Source organism: Equus asinus, chromosome 9 (genome assembly GCF_041296235.1).
Source record: "Equus asinus isolate D_3611 breed Donkey chromosome 9, EquAss-T2T_v2, whole genome shotgun sequence".
Classification (NCBI taxonomy): domain Eukaryota; kingdom Metazoa; phylum Chordata; class Mammalia; order Perissodactyla; family Equidae; genus Equus; species Equus asinus.
In genome coordinates this window covers 56,871,335-56,885,564 of record NC_091798.1, presented here as the reverse complement: position 1 = coordinate 56,885,564, position 14,230 = coordinate 56,871,335, and the positions used below count along the sequence as shown (strand labels likewise).

Genomic DNA, 14,230 nt, shown 5'->3' with positions numbered 1-14,230 from the left:
AATTTTTTTTTTTTTTAATTCTGGTGTTTTAAAAACCTATTTTATAAAGATAAACATTGCAGACTCTCCTTCCCCAAGGGTTGCTATGCAACCTGTATCAATCAGGTTGGAAAACAGAAGCCCCCACTAGGTTTTCCCCAGTGTGAAGGGTTTTAATACAGGGAATTAGCGGCTTCTGTAACCATTGGAAGGGTTGGGCAAGTGCATGTCAGGGAAGCTGTCGACCATCTCATCCTGCCTCGTGTGCTTCTCAAGAGCTCACCTGGGAGATGTGCTGCCAATCTTAACGTCTGCAGTCTGCTCAGAATGTTGCGTACATCTGCAGGAATCTCCTACTTTTCCATCCTTTAGATGAGTATCTCTTTTTGGCAGACTATATGGGTCTCAGGGAAGGGACTGTGTTTCCTGGCTCCTCTCCTATGATTGCAGAGAATATAGAAAGAAGCATTGGTGATGTTGAATTGATAGCTGACCACTTGACACACAACTCTGGGGATATGAGCCTTTCCCCTGGGCTGATTAGTAGAAAATAATGAAGCCATAATATTTTGTTGAGCTTTACTTTTTGTAGTTAGTATTGCAAAAACAGCAGGTTTGCTTTCCATGTGAGTTATATAGCATTGAACGTGCTTTTTCAAATTAAACATTCACCTTCTCTCCCTCCCAAATTCTGATTTGCATCCTTAAGGGGACGTGCTTATGTGGCTATTTAAAATTAAATATAAATTAAATAAAATTAAATATTCAGTTTGTCGTATTAGCCACATGTCAGGTGCTCAACAGCCACGTGTAGTTAGTGGCTTCTGTATTAGTGCAGAAATAGGACATTTCTGTCCTCACAGAAAGTTGTGTCGGACAGTGCTATTTTAGATAGTATTTACCAAATATTTCCTATTCACCCCGTCTCCTTTTTTTTTTTCCTTGTTTTTGTAGGTTAAAGAACTGTCATGGGGCTAAATTTCTTTTATAACACTAGATTATTTATATATATATATTTTCTGCTTTTTCTCCCGAAATCCCCCCAGTACATAGTTGTATAGTTTTTAGTTGTGGGTCCTTCTGGTTGTGGCTTGTGGGATGCTGCCTAATGAGCAGTGCCATGTCCGTGCCTAGGATCCCAACTGGCGAAACCCTGGGCCACCGAAGCGGAGTGCGTGAACTTAACCACTCGGCCACAGGGTCCGCGCCTCTATATTTTGATTCATCATGTACCTGAAATATACATTTATATTGTACTTTTCTTGGAATGTATTCTTCTTGGAAATGAGTTCTGTTGCGTGAATAGTAGCTGTCATGTGCACTGATCCATAGAATTTAGAAGTCATTTGTGAGGGATATTACTGAGGTTTTGTACTACTTTCCCTTTCCCTCAGATTCAGTGGAAGCAGGAGAGAAGATTGTGAAGACAGCCTTGGATGCGTTTGGAAGAATAGGTGATGTTTCTTTGCATGTGTGGTACTAAGGGAGAGGCTTCTACCTTCCTAATAAAATTTTTTTGATTTAACCTTTGTTTATTAAAAACTCCCTCTTTCTTGATAACCAAATTTTTAGATTTGTTTTACAAATTAATTATTTTACATACCCTACCTTATTCCACAAAGGGCTCAAGGTGACAATTTTTATGCATCTATGTGTTGAGTTTGTTATATAGTTTTTTGTACTTTAAGAGCTTTTAAAGAACTTGTAAGCGTTCTCTACATTCATTTTTTATGATAATTTAATTTTACTTCAAATATGTTTATGGCAGTAGAGGACCCAGTGGAATCTTTTGGATAGTTATAATGATTTGGATTAAAATGATTCGGTATCTTTCAAATTAATCAAGGTGAATCATATAATCAAAATCTTCATTTTTAAGAAGCGTTTCAAATATATTGTTTAGTCCATCCTTCTTTAGATAATCTTCCTGGTTTAGTCCTACACACTGTTAATAAAAGATTATTGAATTACTGGAGGGAAACATTCCTGCAGAGAAGCCCAACATGTTTACAATCTGAAAAGCAGTAATTATAATTTGGATGTACTCCCTTCCTCCCCCCTTTTTTCTTGTCTAGTGTATTTATTTTTCTGGTTATGTCTGGTTAAGCTCATAAGAGATGTGTTTACATGTCATCTGCCAGAGGGATAGAGACCACAAAGGTATGAAGTCATAGGGTGAAAATAGCCGCAAGATGGTGATTGAACCTTAGAAAATAAGTCCTTTCTTTTCATAGTGAGAATATAATTATCTATTGAGATAGGCCATCAGTTTCTAACTCTAATGGTTTCCTTTCTAGGCTTTTGACTTTTGAATGGCAAGGAAAAAACTTTTAAACTTTAACTTTCCGAGTGAATTTTGAGGTTAAATGAGGGAGGGCTTATGGTTACCACTGAATCCTAAGAACCTAAGAGTTAGGCAACAGCTAATTCTATGAATAAGCTGTTAGAATTTCAGCAGAAGGTAGTGGTGGAAAAATTTAAATATGTAAGTTTGAGAGGAAAGTGCTGATATAATGTGATACTGTGCTTTTGTGAGTCAGATTTTTTTTTGCTGTAGGTATAAAATTTTGTTCTAATAGTACTCTTTACCTATTATATTTACTTTTCCATGAGGAAGAAAACACTTTTGAAAGAAATGAGAGTTGTAAGCAAATGCAAATTAATATGCTTGCTTTTATATTTGTGACTTGGATCTTTTTATATTGTAGATGTTGTGGTCAACAATGCTGGGTGAGTGTTTCTTTTTTTCATTTTTAGTAATGTGCCTAAAAAGCTTTTTTTTTTCAAAATGCATACTCCCTCCCCACCTAACCTCTGTAATATCAATATTTTAGAATTCTGAGGGACCGTTCCTTTGGTAGACTAAGTGATGAAGACTGGGGTAAGTTGTTTTTAATATATATCTCTGTGGAACATACCTAACCATTCAGCTTTTTAATATTTGATAAATTTATATATTTAAGGATAAACTTGCTTCTGCCTGCTTTTGCTTTGGCTAATATAAGTGAAGAATAAGCTTTGCAACTGAAAACAATGAACGATTAGAAGTAGTCTATTTCTTTTTTAACATTTGATAAATTAAATAAATTTTAAATCAATTGGTGGAAGTTATGCAAAAGGATTTTGTGCTTTTTGATTTGTTTCTCCCTTTTTCTTCTTAAGAGGTTGTCAGCATTTGTTAGCAGTGTTAACTCATTCTAACTGCCTTTAGCCTGCTTATCTCACTGCGTGATTCTCATTTCAAGAGTGAGAGCAGGATATGGAAGGGAGTCTTGGGCTCTAAAAATGATGGAGATCTGAGAATGAGTGGGAAAAACCTAAATAGTATTTTGAACCTTCTAATAAGTAGGAAAAATTTCCATTAGGAATGCCATGTTGGAAAGATTGAGTTTAGATCATGAACAAATCATAGTTATGAAAAAATTTGTTTTGTGTTTGCTCTTCTTTGCCCTTACTTTCCTTGGCCCTCCCAGTCAGAACAAAACCAACAATGGTGGCTGAGACAGTAGTCGCAGGCATGGTAACTGAGGGGAATTATGTCACTGTTTGTAGAGTGTGCTTCTGGGGAATATTGCTACAAGTTCTTTGGAAGAAGCAAAATATCTTTGTGACTGAGAATTAAGCAAAAAATGGCTTTTAGTTTCCTCTTCCTTTGTAACAACTATGGTAAAGAAGAAGCTGAGAAAGATAAGATTTGTTGGCAAAGGGGGCTTATGTGGGCACTTTCTTTTCTGCTCTGGTGGGACTGGGCTATTTCCCCATAAGCTCACCACTCCTAACTACCCTTTCATGTTTTTGGTTCCTCTTTTCATTCTTACGTTATTTTTCTAATATACATGTGAAAACATTTGTTGAGGCCCCAGATTGAAGCAACGATAAGTAAAAATTGTTAAAAACTTCATAATTAAAAAAATAAAATTAAATCTAGAATTATTTGTCTATCTAAATCATTCTCCAAGTTGTCTATTCATTAGATTGACATCTTTAAAACCTGATAGGCTTCTCTCTCTCTTTCTCCTTTCTCCTCTCCTACTACCCTCCCCCCATCTTCCCCTCCCTAACTCTTTTGCAAACCTTGGTAAAAATAGGGATATAGGGAAATACTGAGCATTTTGTAAACATTTCTGATGATGAACTGTGTGGTTTATGATTATGCTTTAACTGATGTTTGTGTTGAGTCCCAATTTTATATGTAAAATTCTTGGATATTTGTATTAGTGAATATTTATATAAAGTAGGCATAAATTAAAGATGGCATTGTATTTAGATGTATACAAGGATTATAACAATTTTATCATAAATTATAGGGAAAATGGATGTAAACTATTGATTGGTTACACAATTGGAACAAAAACAAAAATAGTTACTTAGCAGTGCGACAGTAGTTGATTTTGAATGCTAGGTATGCAGTGGGCATCTTTGTATAAGTAAATCATTGCTTATGTTGATTCTGAGATGTGCGTATCCAATTTTTCACAAAATATGTAATAAAAATAATTTCTTGTTTTAGATATAATCCATAGAGTTCATTTGCGGGGCTCCTTTCTAGTGACCCGGGCAGCGTGGGATCACATGAAGAAACAGAAGTTTGGAAGGTAGAGTTGAATGAGGCTGTAAAGGGGGATTGGAGATAGAGTGTGTGGGTTCTTCGGTACAGGGAAAGATAATTGGTTTGACATTGAGTAAAATATTTTCAGATATGTGCAGGCTTTTTAAATATAGTTTTGGCATATACCCTCTCATTAAATTGGTGTCATTTGGTTACAGATTACCTGAGCTGGACAGCTTTATATTTTCTTTCACCTCCTACTGTTTATTATTAATGGTTTTCCTGCTGTTCTCTGATATTTTAGCAGTACAAATATTGAGGATTTAGCTGTATTTTATTGTCTAATCACAATATCATTTGTGTGTCTAGTGACCAACTGGGGAGAGAAGAGTGGTTATTTCCTCCTAGCTGGTACTGGTTGGACATGAGTTAGTCTTTATAAACTGTTTAGAGACTGTAGGACTCTTGGGGTTGCATCTATGTGAGTGACTCAATGTGGCAGAGCTAGTAAGTAGCTCGATGCACTCTAATATCAAGGTCACTGCTGTTAACTTAGGCTTCACACACATCTCCTAGAAGTAAATCATTTGTAATACCTATTCTTATTGGAGATTTCTACTTTATCCTGATCCTAGCAGTTTCTGAAAGTAAATGATATGATTTATTTTACTTGGTCTACTAAGTAGAGTGAGTGAGAATGGGTTCTCGTATGAGAGCATTGTTTTGATATGAGGCATTTAATATTATCCAGAAAAAGAAAGAGGCAAAGTGATGAGGACTAAAGAATTAGAACTACTTTTGCTAATATTTCTTATTAAAATTTTAGCATATATTGCCAATTTACTTTATGTTTACAAATATTTATCATTATTTACAATAGATACTGAATATCATTCTTAGACTTGAATTCATTTGGTCCTACCAAGGATTTTTAAAAAAATAGTTAAATCTTATAGTTGAATTTTGAGAGATTACTTTTATTATTAATATTATTTTAGATATGTGAATCATGACTCTAAGAACCTAATGACAGTATACAGAGTTGCTTTTGACAAATGTAGTAATACTGAAAAAGAAAAAAGAAAGGCTTAGCATGGCAATGTTATCAAAACAGAAAAGATGCTATTGAGAGACCGATTTTTCTTTTAGGATCATTATGACTTCATCAGCTTCGGGAATATATGGCAACTTTGGCCAGGCAAATTATAGTGCTGCAAAGCTGGGTCTTCTGGGCCTTTCAAATACTCTTGCAATTGAAGGCAAGAAAAATAACATTCATTGTAACACTATTGCCCCTCAAGCTGGATCACGGTTGACCCAGACTATTTTTCCTGAGGGTAAGTAAGTACCTTAGATTTTTTCTTTGCTATTACCCATAAATCTGTATGGAGTGAGCTTTCAAAAGTATTTAATCTGAATAGTTAAAGAAATTATTTTCCTTACAATATCAGGAAGCATTATGTATAATTTATGATCATTATGGAAAATTTAGAAAAGCACAAAGGATAAAATAAAAAATGGCCCATAATTCTACCACACTGAGATAAACTTTCATTCTTTTTCTTTGTGCAGGTAAACATACATACGTGTTGTTTTACATAATGAGATAATAGCATTCTTACTGTTTTATAAAAAATAATTATTTTTTAAAATTAATGGACTATACTTTTCAGGACAGTTTTAGATTTATAAAAAAATTGAGCAGACAGTAAAGAGAGTTCCCTTAAACTACCCCCCGCCCCCCAGTTTCCCGTATTATTAACATCTTGCACTAATGTGCTACATTTGTTACAAGTGATGAACCAGTATGGATCCATTATTATTAACTAAAGTTCATAGTTTACATTAGGGCTTACTCTTTGTCTTGTACAGTTGTGTGGGTTTTCACAAACACATAATGATATATATCTACCATTACAGATCATACAGAATAGTTTCACTGCCCTAAAAATCCCCTGTGCTTCACCTCTTCAGCCCTCTCCTTTTCCTCCTGAATGTCTGGGAAGATTGAAGCACACTTATTGAGTAATATTCCATGATATGGATGTACCACACTTTGTTTATTCATTTATCTATTGAGGAACATCTTGGTTGCTTCCAGTTTTTGGCAATTATGAATAAAGCTGCTGTAAACATTCATGTATACGTTTTTGCATGGACACGTTTTCAACTCATATGGGTAAATATTACGATTGCTGGATCGTATAGTAAAACTATGTTTAGCTTTGATATTTCCAAGCTATCTTCCAGAATGACTATAATTTTGCTTTCCCACTAGCAATGAATGAGAGTTCTTGTTGCTCCACATTTTTGTCAGCATTTATTGTAGTCAGTCTTCTGCATGTTATTCCTTCTAACAGGTATGTAGCGGTATCTTACTGTTTTAATTTTCAGTTCCCTAATGACATATGATGTCATGCATTTCTTCCTATGCTTTTTTGCCATTTATTTATCTTCTTTGGTGATGTGTCTGTTCAGATCTTTTGCTTATTTTTAAATTGGTTTGTTTTCTTATTGTTGTGTTTGAAGTGTTCTTTGTGTATTTTGGAAACAAGTTGTTTATCAGATAGATATTTTGTGAATATTTTTTCACCAGTCTCTAGCTTGTCCTTTTACTCTCTTAATGTCTTGGTTTTGAAGGATAATTTTACTGGAGACAGAATTCTGGGTTGGTGTTTTTTTTTCTTTCAGCACTTTAAATATTTCATGTTCCTCTCCGCTTGCTTATATGGTTTCTAAAGGGAAGTCTGACATAATACTCCCTTGTTCCTCTATAGGTAAAGTGTTTTCTCCTCTATCTTCTTCTAAGCTTTTCTCCTTGTTTTTTCTGCAGTTTGAATATATTATGCTTAATTATAGATTTTTGGCAATACATTGCTTGATATCCGCTGAGCTTCCTGGATATGTGGTTTGGTGTCTGTCATTAATTTTGGAAAATTCTCAACCATCATTATTTCAAATATTTATTCTGTTTCTCTCTCTCTTTTCCTTCTGGTATTCTCATTATGGGCATGTTATATTTTTTGTAATTATCCCACAGTTCTTGGATATTCTGTTCCCTTTTTTTTCATTCTTTGTCCCCTTTGCATTTCAGTTTGGGAGGTTTCTTTTGACATGTATTCAAACTCACTGATTCTTTTTTCATTTCTGTTACATTGTTTTTATTTTCTAGCACTTCCTTTTGATTTTTTCTTAGGGTTTTCGTCTGTCTGCTTACAATAGCCATCTGTTCTTGCATGTTGTCCACTTTTTCATTAGAACCCTTAGCATGTTAATCACATTTACTTTAAATTCCTGGTCTGATAATTCTAAAATCTGTGCTATATTTGAGTCTGGTTCTGATGCTTGCTTTGTCTCTTCAGGCTGTGCATTTCTTGCCTTTTAGCATGCCTTGAAATTTTTGTTGGAAGCTGAACGTGATGTATTGGGGTAATATAAAGTGAGGTAAATAGGTCTTTAGTGTGAGGTTTTATGTTTATCTGGCTAGGAGTTAGGCTGTGTTTACTGTTTGCTATAGCTGTCACTGTCAGAGGCTTCATTTCCCTCTGTGTCCTTGTTTTTGTGTTCCCTGTTGTCTTTGGGTTTCCCTAGAAACTCTTTGTTAAATAGAGTATGTGTCTTGGAGTGCTCTCAGTTGTAATCCACTGTTGTTACACTGGAGCTGTGTTGATGTGGCTGTAAGTTATTGGGGAAGGGAAGTGTTCTATGATTTTAGGATTAAACCTCTTTTTTTTAATGGGTCAGAGTCCCTGGGTTGTGACTTGTGGAAGAATTTCTTAGCCTTTCTCTTTTCCTCCCCATATTTGGGACAGGAAGGCTAGAGGGGCTCCAGTTGTCTAATTGCCCTTCCCCTGGGTCAGATAAGTCTCTGGTAGTTTCCCTTGAGGATGGGCCTTTGTTAAAGAGAACAGAATGCTCTGGCCATATTTCAAAATGATTTTGTTTTATTTATTTTTTTGTTACCTTCTCCCTTTTTTTCTCTAATATTTCAAAGCAAATCTTAGACATTATATTTCACTTCATAAATACTTGGAAATGTATCTCTAACAGACAGGAGCTTTATAACCATAATGCCATTATCATACCAAACAAAATAATTTGTTAACATCACCTAATACCAAATTTGTGTTAAAATTTCCTAGCTGTACAAAAGATATCTTTTTAGAGTTGGTTTACTACACATGGATCCAAAGTCCACAGGCATTTTGCTACTGTATCTCTTGTTTCATTTAACACATAATAGTTTGTTCTCTTTTTTAAAAAAAAGCCATTTATTTGTTGAAAAATCTAGTTCATTTGTCCTATAGACTATTCCTCATTCTTGATTTGGGTTGCCTTTGCACTTTTGGGGAAAATCAATTGACCACATAAGTGTGAGGCTATTTCTGGATTCTGTTTTGTTCCATTGATCTATGTGCCTACCTTTTTACCAAATCCATGATGTTTTGATTACTATAGTTTTATACTAAGTCTTGAAATCAAGTAATGTGAGTCTTCCAACTTTGTTCTTTGAAAAGATGAAATTTAAAAATTTAAATCTATGACTGAGAACCTGTTCTTATTTATTTATTTATATAATAAATAGAATACTTGACTAGTGGAAAACTGTTTGTTGTTTTTGATACTCCTGGTTTTGACATATTTATAAAAAGAAAATCTCCAAAATACTTTAAAAGTAGCTTCTGTGAAATGGTGCAGAACAATTGATGAAATGATTTTAAAGTTAGCTCCTTCATGAAACACAAATATTTATTCACAGTACCATTTACTTCCTACATTTGAGCTAACGTTCGTTTTAGAACTTAGAATTTGTAATACCAGGCATATACCTACCAGCCCTTGCTAAGAGCTGTGCCTAACCAATTTGCTTTAGGGTAGAATAGAGCTATTTGGACCTGAGATCTAATTTTTTTCCTTTTCTATGTCAGCAGGGCCATTTTTAAAACTTTCTTATTTTAAAAACTCTTTATACTCTCATATTTATGTCAAAGGAATTCTTGTGAAAGAGCCAGATTATATGAAGGACAGATACAATTCATTTTTTTTCCTTTTAAGTGTGATGCTACATATCTATGCGAAATAGTGCAGGTTGCTGGTAAGAAGTAAAGCATAAAAATATACTGAATTGTCTTGAACTCACTACTCAGCCCAAGAATTGGAATATTACCGATGACTTGTGTCTAACTTCGTACCCTCTGTTCTACCTTCTCTGCTTCATACCAAGAGATAACCACTATTTAGAATTTCGTGTTTACCGTTCTTTACTGGACTTCTACCTTAGTCACTTTTTGTTCTTGGTTGTAGATTCTTCTTGGGAAGCAGTAAGTTTTCAAGAAAATATTGAAAAGTTTAGGTTTTAAATTTGTTTTCCTTTGAGAATGTAGTTTCCGTTTCTTTGGACGGGTCTCTGTCTCTAGAGAGGTTAGGTAAATGTTTGTTGTAGTATCCTTTATGCCTACCATACTTTAGTAAAAGAAGTTTGGAAAATAACATCTACTTTAATGACTTAATCTTTCTTGCCCTGTTTCCCTTCTGTAAAGAGAGTTATTGTAGATCATTTTAAAAAGACTCTTCAGATTCTAAATTTCTGTTATTTTTTATTTTGTTTTTTATTACTCTTGCAGTTTAGAAAGCGCTGAAAATTTATTTTGCCCCATACTTTTTCTTCTCTTCCTCTGAAATATACACTTATAGGTTATTAAAGGAATTATTTGTTAAAGAACCACGTTATGAGTAATATATGGAGACATTTGCAGTTTCTCCCTTTGAAATATATTTGATAAACGGAAAGTAATATATATATATATATAACTTTACGTGTTTCTTACGTCAGACATGTTTTGAAATATATTTTGCAAATATATATATGTGGCAAGCATACTTTAAATTTTCAAACATGGGTATTTAATCATTGATTTTTTTGTTATTGGTTTTAAACTTAATTGCTTTGTAGTCAGAAAACATGATCTTTGTAATACTGGTTATTTGGAATTTCTTGAGATATTCTGAATAGGCTAGTATATGATTGGTTTTTGTAAATGTTCATTGTATTCTTGAGAAGAAAGAGTGTCTTCTAGTTGGTGGTAGCAGAGCTCTTTATAGCATAACAAGCCTGATAATTATGTTTTTGAAATATTCTATGTATTTATTGGCTTTTTTAGCTCAACTTTTCAGTTATTGAGAAAGATATATTGAATGTCATGCTTTGGAAATAATATATAAATAAATATTAGTTTCCTCCTGTATTTCTATCAGCTTTTGATTTGTAATTTTTGAGGCTATTTTATTGATTTACATATGTTTTTAGAATCTTTCTTGTTATTGGATTATTTTTGTGTTAGGCCCTTTACTATTCCTAATTTTTTTAAAAAGTCTATTTTGTCTAATGTTAAAATAGGTGATTTTTTGTGGATAGGTGTTTTCCTGGGATTTCTTTCCTTTTTCTTTTTTTATATTTTTACTTCCAATCTTTCCATGTCTTTTTGTTGTTTTTCTTTGGTAAACTGCCTGAGATTTAAAAAAGAAAATCAAATCTGACAAACTCTTTTTTAACTGATGAGTTTAGTTTATTTACATTTATTGTATCATTGATATGTTTGGATTATGATGTCTGTTAATACTACTTTTTCTGTGCATCTCTTGCTTTTTGTATTTTGATTACTGGAGATTGTTTGAAAATTTCATTTGTTTGCTGTTTTCTGTTAAAATGTACATATTCTGTTTCTATTTCTGTTCTTTTTCTGGTTGCCTTAAATAATATTTTAACCTCTTTTTTGAACAGTATAAGGATCTAAGAAGACTTTAACCCTGTCATCTGCCTTTTGACTTATGTGTTATTGCTTTCCATTTTTATAGTTTTCCTTTTTTACCTCTATAAATTAGATATTATCATTGTAGTTATTATTTTGTGTGTAAAACATTTGTTTGGATTTATATACATTTCTTTTTCCTTTTGTTTTTTTGCTGAGGAAGATTCACCCTGAGCTAACATCTGTCACCAATCTTCCTCTTTGTGCTTGAGGAAGATTTGCCCTGAGCTAACATCTGTGCCAGTCTTCCTGTATTTTGTATGTGTGTTGCCGTCACAGCATGGCTGATGAGTGGTGCCTGGGATCCAAACCTGCGAACCTGGGCCATCAAAGCGGAGTGCACCAAACCCAATCATTATGCTATCAGGCCAGCTCCTGTTTATCGTTTTTTAAATTCACTTTCCTTCTTGTATCTTTGACCGTCCTTTTGGAGTCATTTTTCGTCTCCCTAGAATATGTCCTTTAGAAGTTACTTTAGTGCTAGTGTCTTTTGTATATTCTCTCAGTTTCTTTTATCTTTAATTTATCTTTAAATGTATTTATTTCACTTTTCATTCTTGAATAACAGTTTTTCTGGGATCACAGTTCCAGGGTGATCCTTATTTTCCCTCAGCATTTTGATAAAGCCATTCCACTCCTTCTGGTATCCATTGTTGATGAATTGTCATTTTTTTCAGATGATTTGTTCTTTTCTCTGGTGCTTTTAAGATTGTCTCTTCATCTTTTGCCTTCTGTTCTTTCACGGATGTCTCTGGGCATGATTTCTTCTTATGTGTTGAGCATCCTTGGCTTACATTGTAGTTTCTTGATCTGTGGATTCATGTTTATATTTTTGTTTAGTTTTACAAGTTCTGGAAAAATTTTATCTTTTATTTTTTTTTGGGGGGGGGAGGGGGAGGATTAGCCCTGAGCTAACTGCTGCCAATCCTCCTCTTTTTTCTGAGGAAGACTGGCCCTGAGCTAACATCCATGCCCATCTTCCTCTACTTTATATGTGGGACGTCTGCCACAGCATGGCCTGCCAAGCAGTGCCATGTCTGTACCCGGGATCCAAACCAGTGAATCCCGGGCCGCCGAAGCAGAACGTGCAAACTTAACCGCTGTGCCACCGGGACGACCCCTAGCTTTTATCTTTTGAAGCATTACTCCTCCACTCTCTTTCTTCTTTCTTTCCAGATGTCAGTTAGATGTATGTTAGACCTAATTCTGTCCTCTATTTCTCTTAACTTCTCTTTTATATTTCTATGTTCTTTTCTCTTATATTGAATTTTGAGTAATTTCATCAAATATGTCATCTACTTCACTAATTCACTCTTCATCTGTATCTAATCTACTGTTTAACATATCTTTTGATTTTCTTTGCTTTCAATAATTCTTCCCTTCTCCCCTGCCAGATCTACTCTATTTATTCCTGACAGTTTCTTAGTGCTTGCTTACCGTTGTGATTGTATTCTTTATTTTCTGAATCATAATTAGGTTTTGTGTATGATATATTTTAAATTCCAGTACCTCTGTCTCATTGTAGTTTAAATCTGTTGTTTCTTTTGACTTTTACTCATGGTGGCTTTCCTTCATGTATTTTTGGTGATTTTTAATCATGAGTTCTTTGCCTGATCTTAATCTGTGTTTGTTTTGTGTTTTAAATTACCAATGTTTTCCTCAGAGAGGATTTTTCTTTGCTCCTGCTGGTAACCAGGAGACACAGCCAGCCTTGGACTACTTCCACCTTCCTTGACAGCTGAGGTTCAGTGTATAACAGTTTAGGCTCCAGACCCCATCTTGATGCTGGCCTACCTCTAAGTACCCATATATTAGTACTGTTGTTTGTATCTGTTTTGGGGGCAACCCTGCATTCCCTGCAGCACAGAGCTAAGGGCTCTTTTTCCTCTTTCTTTTTTGTTGAGTACTTTCTCTGTCTCAGTAATACTTCGAAAGTCTCATTTCTAGCAGGAGAAGGGTTCCTCAATGTACCTAGCTCACTGTAATGTTAGAAATCCTATCATCTGGTATTGTGTAAAAGAACACTGGATTGAGTAAATAATCTTAAGGTCTACCTTTGATTTCATATAACTTTATATCTTTTTAGCTGTGAGACTTCTCAGGAATTTCACTTACCCTCTTGAGCCTTGGTTTTTGTTCATAAAATTGCGTTTATTAAGAAGCTAACCTAGGAGTTTGGGAACGTGTTTGAGAACTGGAAAGCAAGAATATTTACTTACATTATTAGTGATAATATGTGAAATAAGATGCAAGTTAGAAGTATTTTTCCTGTATGGCTTAAATTCTTTTCTTTTCCTCTCCTTTCTTTCTTTTTTTGGCCGTAAACTAGCATCTGTTGCCAATCTTCCTCTTTTTTTTTTTTTCCTTCTCAAAGCCTCAGTACATGGTTGTGTATCCTAGTTGTAGGTCATTCTAGTTCTTCTGTGTGGGACGCTGCCAGAGCATGGCTTGATGAGCAGAGTGTAGGTCTGCACCCAGGATCCAAACCAGCGAACCCGGGGCCACTGACGTGCAGTGTGTGAACGTAACCATTCCGCCATTGAGTTGACCCCTTTTTCTTCTTTTTTCTTACCTAAGATAATAGATACTCAGTTGGATTCCATAGATGTGTTTATTGTTGCAGTCATTATAAAATTAGTCAACTCAAACATCTGAATCTGTGTGAATATACTTTAACATTCATCTGTCAGTTGATATATAAGGGAAATTAGAGAAATGTTATAGATTAAGGTGAATGGTATGTAGGTTAAGAATGTGTTTTGTCGTGTAATTTGACGTGGGTGGAGTCTGCCTTTGGTTTTCTCTTCGTTCATTTATTGGAGAATGGAGAACAGTGTGCCATTGGACTTTTTGCATACTTGAAAGCTTTTAGAGGCTATGAAGTGAAAGATTT

General features: G+C 34.5%; 1 protein-coding gene across 1 annotated transcript in view; it reads left to right on the top strand.

Moving 5' to 3' along the window:
- Nucleotides 1-14,230, top strand: part of HSD17B4 (hydroxysteroid 17-beta dehydrogenase 4) — an 81,129-nt gene that overhangs the window by 12,184 nt on the left and 54,715 nt on the right. The window contains exons 4-8 of the mRNA XM_014844074.3: nucleotides 1,374-1,433; nucleotides 2,688-2,709; nucleotides 2,814-2,860; nucleotides 4,490-4,574; nucleotides 5,678-5,865. Of these exons, the coding sequence (XP_014699560.1) occupies nucleotides 1,374-1,433; nucleotides 2,688-2,709; nucleotides 2,814-2,860; nucleotides 4,490-4,574; nucleotides 5,678-5,865 (402 nt within the window). The remainder of the gene's footprint in view (nucleotides 1-1,373; nucleotides 1,434-2,687; nucleotides 2,710-2,813; nucleotides 2,861-4,489; nucleotides 4,575-5,677; nucleotides 5,866-14,230) is intronic.